A 17,758-nucleotide genomic window follows, 5' to 3' on the forward strand; every position below is an offset into this window, starting at 1 on the left:
AAATCAGACCAATTTTTTTTCACTTTTTTTCCCATAGTTCATGCATTTCACATGTCTAGAAGTGAAATAAAAAATAATTTGGACAATATCTAACAGATTTTTAAATTTGTTAAAAAATCTGTCTCTCATCCTGACCGCGAAAAATAAGAAAACCTGAAAAGTACGAAAAAAATCAGACCAATTTTTTTTCACTTTTTTCCCCATAGTTCATGCATTTCACATGTCTAGAAGTGAAATAAAAAATAATTTGGACAATATTTGACAGATTTTGAAATTTGTCAAAAATCTGTCTTTTTTCCTGACCCCGGACCTTATGTGAAAACTAAGAAAATCTGAAAAGTACGAAAAAAATCAGACCAATTTTTTTTTCACTTTTTTTGCCATAGTTCATGCATTTCACGTGTCTAGACGTGAAATAAAAAATAATTTGGACAATATCTAACAGATTTTTAAATTTGTTAAAAAATCTGTCTTTTCTGTTCTGTTCTTTTTCAAAAAAGTGAAAAAAAATTCACTTTCTTCAAATTCAAATTCTGTTCTGTCTTTTCTGTTCTGTTCTTTTTAAAAAAAAAGTGAAAAAAAATTGCTGTGATTTTTTCGTACTTTTCAGATTTTCTTAGTTTTCGCGGTCAGGATGGGAGACAGATTTTTTAACAAATTTAAAAATCTGTTAGATATTGTCCAAATTATTTTTTATTTCACGTCTAGACATGTGAAATGCATGAACTATGGGAAAAAAAGTGAAAAAAAATTGGTCTGATTTTTTTCGTACTTTTCAGATTTTCTTAGTTTTCACATAAGTTCCGGGGTCAGGAAAATCTATCCATTACACTGACATAATAGTGTCATGACAGCCAGTTTTGTGAAATATCCTGTTACACATCAATGAATTGGTCTCTATCCTTGCACATCTACAGTAATTATAATAATCATTAAGTCAACATATTTTTTTGCTTTGTTTATTTGAAATAAAAATGTTTTCAACAGTATGGAACGGAAATACATACTAGAAACATTGTATTTAATTTTCCACAAAACATCACTATGTTACCCTTTTATGTAGTCTCCCATTTTTATACAGTGATTTGTGCTCTGACACCTCAGAATTCAAGGTAATGTTAAAAAGTTATACAAGTATGACGAACAAAAGCCCAATATACAGATGTACATAAATCAATAAGAATTTGAATGCATGCATTCAATAATCCAGCTAGATATGCTTCATTGTTGAAGAGGTGTCAAAATCATCTCAAATTTTATTTCAAAATATGTTACAGAATGGGATACTGCTTAAATTTATTTTACATTTAAGGTGCATTTTTAGAGTTGTCCTTGAAGTAGATATGTACTTGTGCTTTTTTTTACAAAGGCTTGTTGCCCATGATTATGAACATATGAGTACATTATTCACTGATAAGGAATTAAATGTGCACTGCTGGAATGCTGTCTACACTTATCAATTAATCAAGTACATCACATTATTCATGTAAGTTTAAAATGTGTTTAATACTTCAGTACTGTTGCAGCAAGCTTGAGTTGGATGCACAAATACAAAAATGCACAAGGGCTTGGGTTGATTCAATTAAAATTCACTTAATGCTTTCTGTAGAGACAAAATTGTAAATGAGCAAAATGTGATAGACATCTGTTACGACTGCTGTAGGTAATTCAGCAAGGCGAGAAAATGGCAAAAATAGACAAATGACCATACTACATTCTATGCCAATATATCTGAAACATGGGTTGACACATGCACATATGTATAGGGAAATGAAGCTGTATGTTTATGACATATTATTACTGTGTGTGCCAATGTAAAAGCTTATCTACAGTGCACAGTTGTAGCTCTAATTATAAAATAGCAAAACCCATGCTTCACTTAGAAAAGGCATCCACAACATTAAGAACTTTGTACAATGTATGAAACGTGATACAATAAATAGTATTATAGAATTACTATACAGAAAATCAATTTCATTTTGTCATATAAAAATATGTTTTAGTGCAACCTTACATACACTGATAAATCACATCATTCAATCTCTGTTGTTCAAATCACGCAGGCTATTGCATTATTACATAGCAGACATAAAAACATGGTAATTTACATGCCTTCCTGCTTCAGATGCTAGTAAGACTATATGTAGAAAGTAAAGAAAGGCACACATATTTTAGATTTACTGTAAGAGTACCAGGCAAATATCTATCCGCATGTTTGGTCAAGTTCATGTATAGGTTTGTATATATTTTCATCAATGTATATGTTAAAAACAGTTAATATTTTTTACAAAGGCATGCTATGCACAGACAGTACATTTCAACTGCAAAGAAATAAAATGTATTGTGTTGCCTAATGAATTAAGATATGTTTGCATGTATTATACATGTGTAAACATTAAAATATAATGTTTGTTCTAAATTTCCCTTTTAGCCACATTTATTCATTTTCTGTACAGTTGTTTACCCTATTTGTGTTTAACAACCTTTCCCCATGGCTTTTTAAAAGTGGTAGTTTTTTCTCACCGCTTTTACTGTTGAGAGGAAGGTAACTTAATACATTTTCCATGCTGGAGTGCAGTGGAATGGCAGAGCCATTCAATGACTGCCTGGTGTCTAACTCATTTGAGGGATGAATTTTGATTGATGCCATCTTTTCAGGGTTTATGGGAGAATGGGAGGATGTGGATGGCTGTTGATATGGTGGATTATCAGTGGACAGAGATTTCTCTAAAGGCTCTTCTGAAACAATCCGGAGAGAGGCAATGGCCTTGGTGCAAGTCTGTATGCTCTCCTCCTGTTTAATATCCTTATCTGAGATTTCATCCACATCCCTTTCAGATTTTTCAGTAAGCACACTAACTGAAGGCTGTGATTGCTTTCCCATTGGGGAAAACAACATGTTTCCCTGGGTCTGAGAGGAGTCCAATCTACCACTGGGCACGCTGCCATCTTCCACTTGGAAGAACACTTCATTAGCATTGGACTCCTTTGATGTGTTCTTCTGTAAGGACAGATGGGCAGGATGGGTAAGGCCTGTAATGGAGGGCCTGACAGAGTGCACAATCTGGATGCCCCCAATGGGGATCATTGGGAAGGGTGTATGAATCTGCTGTTGGGAGTGTAGGGGCAGGTGGCTGAACAGGCCATGGTGGGAGGTGGCTATTCCTTTACCACTGCTGTTTCTGTCACAATCCATCTTCTGTATCTGCTCCTAAAAAATATATATCATTGGTTATACCAGCTGAATGCCACTCTAGCATTGTAGCCAATGGTACAGATTTATGAAATATCGAAATAATCCCCATAATACACAGTATATCACAAATATGAATTATATTATTTAAGGGGTTGATAATATAATAATAACCAATCTTACTATATTGTGGCAATTTTGTGAGAAAAAAAACAACTGAACACTTTCAAAAGGGGAATCATTTTAATGACTGAAACAAATTTCAAGATGGATTCTAAATGAATAATTGCACCAGGACTCTGAAAAGCAAGAGGCTTGAATGAACAGCATATCATGTAAAGCTCTGTAAAATAAGCCAGGGATTATTTATCCAGTATAGCCTGGTTCAATGAGTTATGCTACTGTTGGCACAGAGAGAGGAGACACAATAATGTTTTGTCTCTTTTGTTAAAAAGCTACATTTATAAGGAACATCACACATTAAGCAAATTGGTCCAGTCTGTGAAAGCCTATGCTACCAGTACTATCTTAATCATATGTTACAATGATGCTGGTACTGTAAACGTCGGTAATTTGTAACTCTGTTGCAATGTGTCAGTTCATTTAAACTTCACAATGAGTATGGTGAATGGATATAACCTACAAGCATAGCCTATTAATAGGGCCAACAAATTGGAACTACTGTACTTCATGGGTGTTCAAATATCTGAATATAAATATCACATCACAATCACAATAGGAAAAACAACCAAGCAGTCATATAAGTATTAATAATAACTAGAGTAATTCCAAGAAATTGCCAGTGCATGCAAAGAAAGTCAAAAAAGAAAAAGGTGATCAATCAAAAAAGTGAAAGAAAGTGGGAATGAGAAAAGTGAGATCCAGAGACACAGAGAAAAGGTTCCTTTTAAGTTGCTGCACAGTTAAGTAAGGTGCTTGATAATAAATATTAATAGAGAAAGACAGAGAGAGAGAGAGTCGAGATGTTAAATATGCAAGGACTTTTATTTTTAAAATAGATTAAAGAGTAATTGAAATTGAGAGAAACAGAGGGCCCTATCATGACATTCTAAAGCACATCTTCACTCATCGAAAGTCTATTCAAATTTAGTAGGATGTTTTGCAAATGATGGTGAATAACTACTCATCATGAGATGTACAGTATTTCGTAATATCTTTATTCTAATTATGTTTCCCATTGTAATCGTGCAATTTGTAATGCTTTGCATGGACGTGCGCTGGTGTGCGTTCATGAATGATAGGATGGTGCGTGCACCTGCCAATATGACTGTTGACATGCGCTCTTAAAATAGCATTTGAACAACTCGCCATTGACTTCTGACCAGGTTTAGGTGGTGTATGATAGCGATTTTTAGACAACGCGCTAGGACCCTCCCTAGGTTGTTAATTGCCACACCCCTGGGCGCAATGCTTAAAAAATAAACGTGCAAAATAGCGAATTCAACTTTGCACGGGTGAAAAACGAACTTTACGACATGTGCTGGTGCCCAAAATACAGCCCAGAGAGAAAAAGCAATAGAGAAAGTTAAGAAAGAGAAGAAGTGAGAGAAAGTAGGAAAGAGAAGAAGTGAGAGATCCAGATGAATGGAGAGAGAGACACAGAGAAAAGGTACTTTTCAAATTCAAGGGTATTATAGGCTGTAATAGTACTACTACTAATAATAATAATAATAATAACTAGAAATGCAACTCCAAGGAATTACCAGTGCATGCAAAGTGGTTGCTAGGACATTGCTAAGGTAATTTAAGTGGTTGCTAAGGTGTTGCTAAGGGGGCTTAGTATCAATATTAATTAGTGTTAGCGCGTTAATCGTAACGTGTTATTTTTTTAAATCGCATTTATCACGTGCCACCAATTTTTTTTTTTTTTTTACACCGTCACTTGTTCTGTTAAACAATCCCCTTTGGGTGCTACTATTTTGACCCTTTGATGCTCTCTTGTCCTTAAACTGCCACAGACACTTCCTAATAGCCTAGGCCTAGCCCTCCTCCCGTAGTCATGGAGATAATAAACACCAATGCAGTTCTGATCTCCCGATCGGCTGAATGGCGCTTCAAAGCAATGTGGACACGAGTGACATGAGTGCGACGTACCCCACTTCGACATTCAATTAGCCTACATTAGATTATGTTGTTCTCAATATATGGAGTCAAAACAACGCCAAAAAGATTTTGTGCCCGTGAAAAGATATTCACAAGTGTAATAGAGTTTTGCAACTGTATAAAAAAATTGTGCTTGTGCACAGAAATTTTGTACTAAAATTGTCTTTGAGGATATAATTTGCACAAGTGTAGAACCATTTTGTAGCTGTGGAATTAATTTGTCTGTGTGCAAAAAAAAAAATGAGTACCTGCAGAAATATTTTGTGCACTTGTGAAAATAATTTGTCCACAGGGATTTAGTTTGAACGTGGGAACTTATGTCTTTGCGCATACAATTAGGCAACAATTGGGAGAAGAATTGCAAATGATATCCTCGAAGACAATTTTTTTTCGCACATGCACAAAATATTTATACAGCTGCAAAACTCTATTACACTTGTGAATATCTTTTCACAGGCACAAAATCTTTTTGCTGTTGTTTTGACTCTATATCAATACAACTCCACACACCAGCATTGCAAATTTTACGGTTCAGTTCTATTTGGCTCCATAAAATCCATTGTTCATCCAGTACCAGTTAAAAACGTTGGCGCTGATGTGCGTGGTGTGACGCCCACCTGGGTGAAAACCATGACCCCTATGGGTCTAGTGCAGTCAGTGCACAAACAGTGCTAGGCCTAGGTGTCCTGGGCAGCCTAAGTGCCTTATTTGTTTCACCTGCACTTAGGGGTTGGGCTATAAAGGGGCTTCTCTCTCTCTTTCAGGTGGGCACTATTTCCTTTCATATAGGCACCATTTGACTACACTACACTACACTCTCTCTATCATTCTTCATCTCACTCTAACCTTAATGATAATTTTCTTCCTTTACAGCTAACATCCTGATACTGATCTACTAGATGCTCACTACATCCAGACACGCACGACATTGCACCAACATACCCTAGACACATATTATTGACCTATTGGTTAGATTGCACTTTTCTTAATAAATTATTATTCTTTACAACCGTTTCTTGTCCCTCATTATATGATGGTGTGAACGAGTTGACCCCGTTACAGTGCGCTCATCTCGGCGCTGATGTCGGCTCAGTCCACATGGTATTAAAATATCACTGAAGCTATAATCTACGAACTAAACATTGTGTACACTCCTACATCGTTACACGTGAACTTAACATAGTTAATGGACTAGGCTATTTCTGTTAGCACTTCATTGAAATGTGCTGTAGGCCTAGCCTACACTACATTTTGCAGAGCACTTTTGCATATTTCTCAATATGAAAAGTTCCTTATTTCAACTGAACTCTTAAGAGCTACAGTGGGTATCAGTTAAGTTTGGACGGTTTCCTGCATGAATCGAGCACACCATATTCTTGGCAGAAATGGCACAAACTGCAGTTGACACAAACAACCACAAGGTGTCACTTGGGAGTTCTGCCACTACTATTTTTGATGTGACTTGACTTATTGTTGAGCCATTACCAAACATATATGATAATACAATAGCGTAAGTTTATATATCTTATACCCTATTTGTCCTGATTACTTATAGATTTGAGTGTAACGATAGCGCATGAGATTTGGAGACTTTCCAGCAGGGGGCACAGGAACTTAAATTGATCATGGTAGTTTAAGCTTACACTTGACAAAACATTCTAATATGAAAATGTAGATGCAATTGTTGTAAAATGGGGCAGCTCCTTTAAGAGAGCCCCGTGCGCAGGGATGGAGAGAGAGAAAGCAAGAGGGGATATGTGTGTTAGAACTGAGATGAGTGTGAAAAAAGTATATGTGCTGTTGAAACTGGAGCGAGTCATATTCAAAATAATGCAAAAATAAATCCGCAGATAAAACCAATATCCTCGATCATTGCAACCGCAACATGCCTGCTTGCCGACGTTCAAACGAAAAAGATATCAAAGCACTTTTTGCGTTTGAATGTAGCACGAATTTTTTTTAAACAGCTGGACAAATTATTTAGCTAATTGATTATAGCCTGTTCACCAGCAATTGTTGAACATTTACCTGTACAAGTACATTGACAGTAGCCCAGCCTAACAAGCATGTTCCAAGACAATGATCCAGAACACACCGCAGCCAGTGTCAGACCCTGCATTCAGAGTGAGAGTGCTAGTCGCCGGATCTGAACCCCATAGAGTTAGTCTGGGCTTCGATGAAATGATATATTCGCTGCGAGGCCAAACCCAAGAGCAGAGACGAACTGATCTCAGCAATAGAGTCATTTTGGAGGTACAAACTCACCACAAAGGTCTGCAATAACTACATAGATCACCTGGACAAAGTCATTGAGCAGGTCATAGCCTTAAATGGAGGACCAACTGAAATGTGATCTTCCCAGGGCTATGGGATCCCCTACTGCTCCTGCTTCCATTTTAGGCCACATTGACTTGAAATGGACTTGACATGTCATTTGCAATCAGCCAACTCTTTGATTTGAATCGAAATCCAAATAAAAAACGTTTTTTTGCAAAAAAATGCCTTTTCATTTCTGTGTATTTTTGATGTGACTTCATGCTTCCGCAACACATCCAGTTTAGCCCGTCAGTAGAACAGTCAGAGACAGTTGAGTCATTACCAAACACAATACAATAACGTGAGTGTATGTCTATGTTTTATACCCTATTTGTCACCCTCGTTCACATAGAGTTGATAGACTAATGGTAATGCAGTGGACTGAGACGATGGCAAGCAGGGTTAGATTCCTGATCGATTAATAATGCACACAATCTTGCCAGGGCGGATAAGCATAGTTGTAATGGGCATGAATAAAAAGGGCAAAATACGTCCTTTGCCGAACCCAAAATTTAAATAAGATTTTTATCTTAATGAAACAACTCTAAATATTACAGTGGGATAGGTTGGGCTATTGTAAAAATGTCACTTAAATTGCAACCGCAACATGCCTGCTTGCCGACGTTCAAACAACAACGAAAAAGATATCAAAGCACCAAGCAAGCAACTAGAGGGTTGAGTCTGAATGACACTGAGTTTTAGACACTGAGATTTAAGTTTAGAAATATTTTCGTAATAAAAATGGTAGGCTTTAAAGGCTGAAAACATGTAGGCTACATGCAACCCAGCAGAAGACTATTATATTGGCAAATCATTGAGCACCATTCACACATTGTATTCTGCACAGTCTCTACACGTGGAGCGCTAATGTGTCTAATGTACTGTAAGTCATTCAAATCATGTGTGAAAGTCATTAGGCTGGAAGCGTTAATGTGTCTATTAAGCTCATTGGCCTAGGCCTATCAATAGGCCTAGCCTACTGTACAGCCTGAGATGGACAACATAGCCTACTGTAGAGTAAACAATCAGTTTACTTAGTTACATTTGTTTCGTTAAATCTAGTTTTCTCCCCTATCTCCATAATATTCTTATAGAAAGACGAAGTCGGGAAAGTGGTTCAGAGAAAACGTGTTTATGAAATAATGAACATTCTACATTCTACTGTCTCGTGGTCGCCGTAACCAGTATTGCCAGGGCAATACTAGTTTTCATAAATGAGGTTACACTAAACAACGTCACAAACTGCTGTTGCGCTTATCCTCGAAGTGTTTTTCCCGATGCATATGCTGTAGGCCTAATCTAGCCTACAGTCAGTGACTGATGAGAGAAGGGGGTTCTGTGTTGCATGCATTTTTCCGACACTTGGCTGCAAGCTCCCCTCCCCCACCCCCTTCTTTCACAAGCAGTGCCACTTTCTGAAGCGGTGCTTTTTGAAGCTAATGTAACAAATACCACCAATATTGTTGTGTGGCAATAAAAGTATCCAGGATTTGCGCAATTAGCCTAAATATATAAATAAATTAAGGACATTAACATGAAAAAGCTTAACATAGCTTAATGTCCCAAAATGGCAACAAGTCGTTTTATGCGCTCATTTTAAAGAAAGTTTAACGTGTCCCATAGCACAACAGCTATCAATTAATCACCAAACGTCTTAAACAAGTCTTGCCAGGAGCAACACCTTGCAAAAAAAATAGACCTAGGCCTCATAAAGGTTAGAATGGAAAGATGCAAGTTATGTTTTAAAGGTCACATTCACTGAGAAACCGTTTAATACTTATTACTTTCGAAATACTATAGCTCACTCCAAGTTGCATATGCATGCTGCACGTGAAAATGATCTTCTACCCCCATTGCCCGCATTAGCCAATGAAAGAAAATACACGGAAAAACAAGCGAATCAGAAAGAGCCCTTCCCAATGATGCCGAAGGGAAACTGACTATTCATGGCCTCGCCCACCTTGGCTTGTGACCGCCTACAGGAAGACTGGAAGATTTTGCGGCTAGGGGATTGTCTCTCTGCAGCTAGTAGGAGCTAACAGCAAGTTGCCAACATGGCGGAAAAAAAATCGTGCCTGTTTTTTTTTTTTTGGCAATAACACATCAATGTTGCATGTCTTGCCTTAGAAACATGAGTTGAGGAAGAAATGGTTCGGATTTATCGTTGGAACACCACCACCGAAGTAGTGCAACATTAGTTCTGTGTTCCAATCATTTCAACCACACTCACTGCCTTAAAGGGGTTTTGCATCGATGTTCTGAAAACCTGGTTCTGTACCGTCATGACGATCGACCACCAGCTCACAGGCTGTAAGTATAAACAAACTTTTCCACCTAACGTCTGTTACAAAATAGCATGTTCATATTCTTCACGTTAGCATGCATGAAAAGGGTACAAGCTAGGCTTAGGCTAGCCTATATTACAGGAAGCTACACCAGGCACGTAACTGAAGTGTTCTGTTCGCGACGTGTAAAATCAGAGAATGCCTAATAGGAAGGGCTCTGGTAAAATCCATTAGAGGAATGGTCTATTTTCCCGAACGTAGCCTACAGGCCACTAACACGCCAGGTGTAGCTACATCCATTGATTAGGCCTATTGGAAGCTAATTGTTGCAGTACATAACGCGAACGGAATGCTTCAGTTACGTGCCTGGTGTAGCTACACTCATAAGAAACTGACCGCAGCACCCAGAGATTTAGCTTGTTGAACCTATAATCTTCTAACCTAAGCGTTAAACCACAAATAATAATATTAGCAACAATATTTTATGCTCAACTAAGTACGGGTATTGTTTAAAGTATAAAGGTATAGTCTAAACAGGGAAAATCAAAAACACAATACCCCTGCACTATTAGGCTAAGTTGCTATCACTAGAGCTCAGGTATTTACTCTAATTTATGTCTAAAATATAATGTTTTGTTTGATTACTTGCTGTTTACTTAGTGTTTTGTATGTCTTCCAGAGCACATCCTCATGTCAGGCTACACAGCTTTCTAGCCTACATTAGGTCATCACGTTAGAAGCAAAGGTTTGTGATCTAACTTTTATTGTTGTGCTAGTTAGTTTCTAGAAGTCTTTTTCTAGTTGGCTAATACAGGTTCTTATGTGCTCGTCAATGTTTTGGAAAGTCAATTCATGGGTTTCTTCAGGTCACTTTCCACAGGTGTATAAAATCAAGCACCTCGATTATGAATGCAGACTGCATGGTGCTTGATTAATACACCTGTGTAAATGGACCTGATGAAACCCATGAATTGCATAACAGATAGAATTGATATTACCAAATGTCTTCTTGTGGGTGTGCTACTTAGTACATCATACACCTTACCACAGTCACCAAAATATTTTTGTTTCCATTGTGCCAGTACAGTTTTGTGAGATAGTGAATGTCCTGTGTACTATTAGTATCTTGTAACTTGACAATAATACACATTTATTTACTTTAGTTCTCATTACCGGAGAAGTCTTGCAGCACACATTCTCTGCTTCTATAGGCATTCTGGTACAATTCCAGCAAAATATAGCTAGGTAGGCGTGTTTGCATTTAGATCTATCTATATATTGGGCTATGACCAAGTGGTCTTTCAATGATAGTATCATGGAATTCAAACCATAACTATCTAGCTATTCCGATAGCATTAGCAGGCTAGGTCAGTGGCTGAACTGCATTTAGGGTGCTTACCTGCGTTACCTGTTGACTGTGTAAAGAAATGCACTCCGTTTGCAAACTGCCAAAAAAAGCTCACAGATTAAAGAAGGGTTCACTGGCCTGTTCTTCTTCAGTGAATTGTTTTTTAGCAGTTTGCAAACGGAGTGCATTACCACCACCATCTGCTGGACTGAGGTGTAATGGCAAGTGAACCCCTCAGACTCGTAATGGCCGCCGGGTGAATAAGGCGAATTGGGTAGGACTAAAGCCTACACTGGTTGCTGTGGCACAGCCTTGAATGACCGAATTCGTTTTCCATTGTCATATGAATGCTGTCATTTTGTTAACATTACTGTTAATGAGATGCTGTAGGCAAAGGCTATATTTCAACCTTGTTAGTGTAGTAAAAAAAATCAGAACTATTCACAAGGTTTCTGGGTAGCATATTTATGTTCGGTTAGCAAGCGAACTTCTCATGACTGCCAACAAAGTAGCCTAGGCTAGGACTATTGCCAGCTGACGAAGCTCTCATTTTAAAATATTACTGAGGGGGTTCCGGTTACGTCATGAAGGAGTAAGACGTGGTTAAAGGAGAATTCCGTTGTGATATTGACCTAAAGTGTATTGAAACATGATACCGAGTGTGAACGTATGTCTCATAGCCCATCTCGGCTTGTCCCCTGCACTCCAAAATCTGGCGCTAGTTAGCCGATGCTACCAACAGCTTTTTCAATAGTGGTGCTTCGGCATCGGGCTAGCCATGCAAATAAATCACTGTTTTACACCCATTTACGAGGCTCAATGTATCTCCACACTTCATTGGTAGACTTCCGAGGGCCCTGACATTTAAAACGAGACATTGAGAACTTTGAAAAAGCACTGGTAGTTTACTTACAAGACGATTTATACAGACAGTATCTTCACGAAGTTTAGCGTTTGCAGCCATCTTGAATTTAGTCACGATAAGTCGAGCGACGAGTAAGAATGAACAGGTATGATAAGGGATCAGATTCCAAAAATAATTCAGTGGAAATGCATGGATTCCAGTTTCTTCCAGTAGCAGCAACTGGAATCCATGCATTTCCACTGAATTATTTTTGGAATCTGATCCCTTATCATACATACCTTCCGGCACCGGAATTCTCCTTTAAGAGAGCTCCTGAAAATTTTTACGAAAAATTATAGCAAAACGAACAAATCAACCGGTGTGGACAGTACAGTGCTTAGTTTATACTTCGCAGTAGACTTTTGTGTTCAAGATGTCCAAGGTGTCCAAGATGTCTTCCACAATCCTCCAAAAAGCCAGAACAAAACCAACCGAACAGCCTATCAATGGAAGCTAGCGAACTCGAGGAAGCTAGTCAACATGTTAGCAAAACGTTGTTGGATGGTCTTGCTGCCACAGACGGAAATTCGCTCATTTAAAGCAGAAATCGGGGATATGATTGACCAAAGATTCCAACAGCTTTCGTCCTCAATATGGAGTGAACTGACTGCACTGAAGAACGATACCAGTAATGCTATTTCTGCTGTGAAGGAAGTAGCTAGCGAGCAGGCGACAACTTTGGCTGAGCTCGAGCGAGGTGCCTCATTCACTTCAGATGAGATCACCAAACTTCAACAGGAGGTGCGACTCTTACCAAAATCTGTTTCACAACTGAACGAAAAATGCACAGATCTGGAAAGCCGGAGTAGAAGACAAAACGTACGAATTCTGAACATTAAGGAAGCCGAAGAGAAAGGCCAGAACAACAGGGATTTCATTGTAAAAGTGCTACAATCTGCCCTAGCCCTGGATAATCCCCCAATGATAGACCGTGCTCACAGAGCTAGCAACGTTATCCAGAGCGCACGGAACAACCTGCACCCACGGGCATTCATCATCAAACTGCACTACTTCCAAGAGTGGGAGATTGTCATGCGGAAGGCTGCACAGTTGAAGACCATCTCCTATAATCAAGAAAATATCCTCATCTTCCCCGACTTGCCACCTGCCATTGTTAAGCAACGCGCCCGCTTCAGCAGAGCCAAGGAACTTCTACGTGATTGCCTAGATGTTTGATATGGTTTTCAGTATCCAGCAACCATGCGGATCACCTACAAGGACGACGAACAACGATTCACAGACCCTGAGATATGCATATGCAGAACGTCTCTTTGGCACCGGTAACGTAGCTACGGCTGATACACCTGAATAGCATCTTGGACATATATATTTTTTTTTTTTTCATGTCTGCTACTGTTTTATGTCTTCCTATCCCCTAATTTACCAGTCCGAACGTACCAGTATTTCATGAGGGCTAATAGGAACCTAATAATACAAACATATGTGACTTGTGGAGAACTTTTAATCCTTCAAACAGAGATTACTCTTTTCATTCCTCAGTCCACAATGTTTATACGCGTATTGATTATTTCCTGGTCGACAGGAAACTAATGCCCCATATCCTTAACGCTAAGTATCTTAATTTCTGATCATAGCCCAGTCACATTCATTCTCAAACTGATTTTTCCTCAACTAAGCCAATATGGAGAGTTGACCCTCAGCTTCTGAGCGATCCTGCATTTAGAGTTTACCTCCGTGCAGAGATCAAAATATTTTTTGACATTAATGACCAACCAAATACTTCTCCTTCATTATTGTGGGAGACCTTTAAAGCATACTTAAGGGGGTGTGTCATCGCATTTAAAGGGAGAAGAAATAAACAGAACAAAATAACTCTACTAAACTTAGAACAGGAAATCCACCAGCTTGACTGTAAAAATGCTGAGTCACCTTCCCCTAATCTGTATAAGAAAATACTTCAACTCAGATTCAAATATAACCAGATTATCTCACAAAGGCTTTCAACAAAGTTTAAGTATGTAAAACAGAAGTATTTTGAATTTGGCGATAAGCCTCACAAGCTGCTAGTTAGACAACTACGTAAATTAGAGAATGATTGGTCAATCCATAAGGTTAAATCTGACTCTGGGGCGCCCTTGACTTCACCTAAAGATATCAACAATCACTTCAAGCAATTTTATGAAGCGCTTTACTGTAGTAAAACTAATCAGGACCCAGTCCCCATTGAGACATTTCTTGACAAGTGTAACCTGCCAACATTGACGCAGGATGATCGTGATTTTCTTGGGGCAGATATAACACTAGAAGAAATAAACAAAACTATTAAATCATTGAAATCAGAGAAAACACCCAAGCCCTGCAGGATGGACTTCTCCCTCCATCTCCACTTGTACACTTGCACACTTTGCAACTTGTTGTTGTTGTCCTGTTGTCCTGAAAACACTTCTGCTGCTCTTACATAACTTGCACCACTATGCCACTTGCATACTTAGGTCAAACAGAACTACCTCAGCCATTTATTGGCCTGACTTTTGCACTATTATATTGACTGTCTATGCACAATTGCACAATTTCAACCCAAATTTTGCTGCTCTTATTTCTTCATTGTATGTGTCTTCTTATTTACTTTTTATATTGTTTACTTGAATGTTATGTTTGTCTGTGGACTTAATTGGTTAAATATGTCTTGTCTCCACCGTGGGATAGTGGGAAACGTAATTTCGATCTCTTTGTATGTCTTGACATGTGAAGAAATTGACAATAAAGCAGACTTTGACTTTGATCTTACTGCCTTAGTAAGGGAGTTTTTCCTTTTTCCTTGCCCCTGTTGCTCTGTTGCTTGTTGGTGCCCCCCTATCCCAATCCTCCCCCACCTTTCTTATGCAGCCCTTGCCACTTAATCTACTAACCCCTCTTCTACTGCACTTTTTACCCCCCCCCCCCCCATAAATGCACAAATAGGCTGACACCAGACATAATTTCACTGCATTTCTTACATCCAATAACTATATGCATGTGACAATAAACTTCCTTGTATCCTTGTATCTCTCTATGAGGCAGTGATCACAGTCATTCCCAAGAAGAGCAAGGACCCTGAGGAGGTTGGAGGATACAGGCCCATATCTCTCATAAATGTTGATCAGAATATTTTAGCAAAAACCCTGGCCAACAGACTCAATACACTTCTGGGAAAATTAATTGCACCAGACCAAACTGGATTTGTACTAGGGTGGAGTTCATTCAGTAACCTGCGCCGCCTCTTTAATATTCTCTACTCCTCTCATGCTAACAACACAGACTTGGCTATCATCTCCCTGGATGCGGAAAAAGCGTTTGATCAGGTCGAGTGCCCATATCAATTTGCTGTTTTACAGAAATTTGCTATGGGTGAAACATTTACTGCCTGGATCAGAACTCTATATAGAAACCCAAAAGCACAAATACTTACAAACAAAACTTTGTCATCCCCGTTCAACCTCCAAAGGGGTACTAGACAAGGCTGCCCATTATCACCGTTACTTTTCGCCCTTGTGATAGAACCTCTTGCTGATACAGTTAGGTCAGAAAGAAATATTCATGGATTTAACTCTAAAAATACCTCTCACAAAATATCTTTGTTTGCAGATGATGTCCTCATCTATGCAACAAAACCATTCTCAAGTGTGCCAGTGATTTTACACATAATTGAAGACAGCAGCTGCTTCTCAGGCTATAGAATAAATTGGGGGAAAAGTGAACTTATGCCAGTTGGGAAAATAGACTCCTCTCAACTTTCACATCTTCCATTCAAAATATAAATTCACCTACATTGGCATTGTTGTAACCAAACTGCCAAAATCTCTGTTTGCAGCTAACTACACTCCTCTGTTGGAGAAATTGAAATTAATTATTCAATTCTGGAGATCCCTCCCAATCTCTCTAATTGGAAGGGTTAATACCATTAAAATGATTTTCCTTCCACAACTGTTATACCTATTCCAAAATCTCCCTGTCTTTCTCCCTAAAGCATTTTTAAACAACTGGACTCACTAATCATGCCCTTTGTCTGGCACTACAAAAATCACAGGATCAAAAAAGCACACCTTTGCAAACCGAGATGTGAGGGTGGGTTGGCACTTCCAGCCTTCCAACTCTACTTTTGGGCCTCCAACCTTAGAACTATAGCACTGTTGCTGAACGATCATATTGAATTTGGGGCGTGGATGGAATTAGAAAGGGAGCAGTGCACCCCTTATGATTTAACAGCCATAATACTCTCTCCAACTGGCCATAAAAGAACTGTTTATAGGGACAATTTTATTATCCACAATATGATAAGGATCTGGAAACAAATCAAGATGTCCTGTGGTGCAAACTCTCTATCCTTTTTACTCGCCATAGCAAATAACCCGTCCTTTACACCTTCAATGCTGGACAGCGGCTTCAAACATTGGAAGGAGGCAGGCATACATTGCATTGGGGATCTCTACATCAATGGGAGATTTGCGACTTTTACAGAAATTCAGGAGAAATATGGTTTCCATAGGAATAATTTCTTTAGATTCTTGCAAATAAGGAACTATGTACAGTCACACTCAAAATATTTTGCAACAGCTAGCCCCTCCTGCTTAGACAAATGTCTTAGGAACTATTTTATCAGCTACTGCATCTCATCGTTATATGGCACACTACAGAATCTCCACTTACCTTCAACAAGTGCAATTAAAGCAGCTTGGGAAGAGGAACTAGGGTTAGAAATTTCTGATGGACTTTGGAAAGATAGCCTAGAAGAAATTCAACACTGTTCCATACATGCCAGACATTTTCTTATCCAATTTAAAGTGGTACACAGACTCCACTATTCAAAGACTAAATTGCACAAGATATTTCCTATTGTCTCTTTAATTTGTGACAAATGTAAGGCTGGTGATGGGTCATTAGCTCACAGTTTTGTTCTTTGCCCCAACCTAAAAGGATACTGGCAGGGCATTTTTAAAGTTTTTACTGAAGTCACACAAAAGGACCTTGAGCCAGTTGTTCTTCTTATATTGTTTGGGCTGTCAGAACAGTCATTCAAACTGTCAAAATCTGAACAGCAATTCCTGTCATATGGACTGCTGACAGCAAAAAAGCTTTTGGAAGAATCAACAGGTCCCTTCCCTACAGGCATGGCTTAGTGAGCTCACTAACACTTTACACCTAGAGGAAATGAGATTTTCCTTAAGAGACAAAAGGCACCACTTTGATAGGATTTGAGCTCCTTTTGTAAGCTATCTTGAAGTAAATACTTAGGCCGTAACTGGTAACCACAAATCCAAAATTGTTCTCCCCTCCCCCTGACCCTTCTTCCCATTGATGTGCAGGCAGACTGTTTGTTTTTTGTTTTTTATTTGTTTGACTGTTTGTGTTTTGTTTGTTTTCATTTGGGTGGGTGGGATGGGTTTAGTGGATTAGGTATGGTAATTTGTCTTGAATATGCTACTACTGTACATGATTCACTTGTTCTTGTGTTACAATGTAAAAACCTGGAGAACAATAATGTGATCTTGTTTACTGTAACTTGTCAAGCTGTCTGGGAAAAAAAAATTACTGAGAGACAGGCACTGTACAATCAAGAAATCCTGCCACTGAATCCAAAAAAATGTTTG

General features: G+C 38.6%; 1 protein-coding gene across 4 annotated transcripts in view; it reads right to left on the bottom strand.

Moving 5' to 3' along the window:
* Positions 1 to 943: 943 nt before the first annotated feature.
* The window catches only part of hivep2a (HIVEP zinc finger 2a), a 129,559-nt gene continuing 112,744 nt past the window's right edge, over positions 944 to 17,758 (bottom strand). For all 4 annotated transcript variants that reach the window (XM_042094281.1, XM_042094279.1, XM_042094280.1 and 1 more), the window contains one exon: positions 944 to 3,211. In XM_042094281.1, coding sequence (XP_041950215.1) covers positions 2,438 to 3,211 — 774 coding nt within the window. In that variant the 3' untranslated portion in view covers positions 944 to 2,437. The remainder of the gene's footprint in view (positions 3,212 to 17,758) is intronic.

This window comes from Alosa sapidissima, chromosome 6 (genome assembly GCF_018492685.1).
Source record: "Alosa sapidissima isolate fAloSap1 chromosome 6, fAloSap1.pri, whole genome shotgun sequence".
Taxonomy (NCBI): Eukaryota; Metazoa; Chordata; class Actinopteri; order Clupeiformes; family Clupeidae; genus Alosa; species Alosa sapidissima.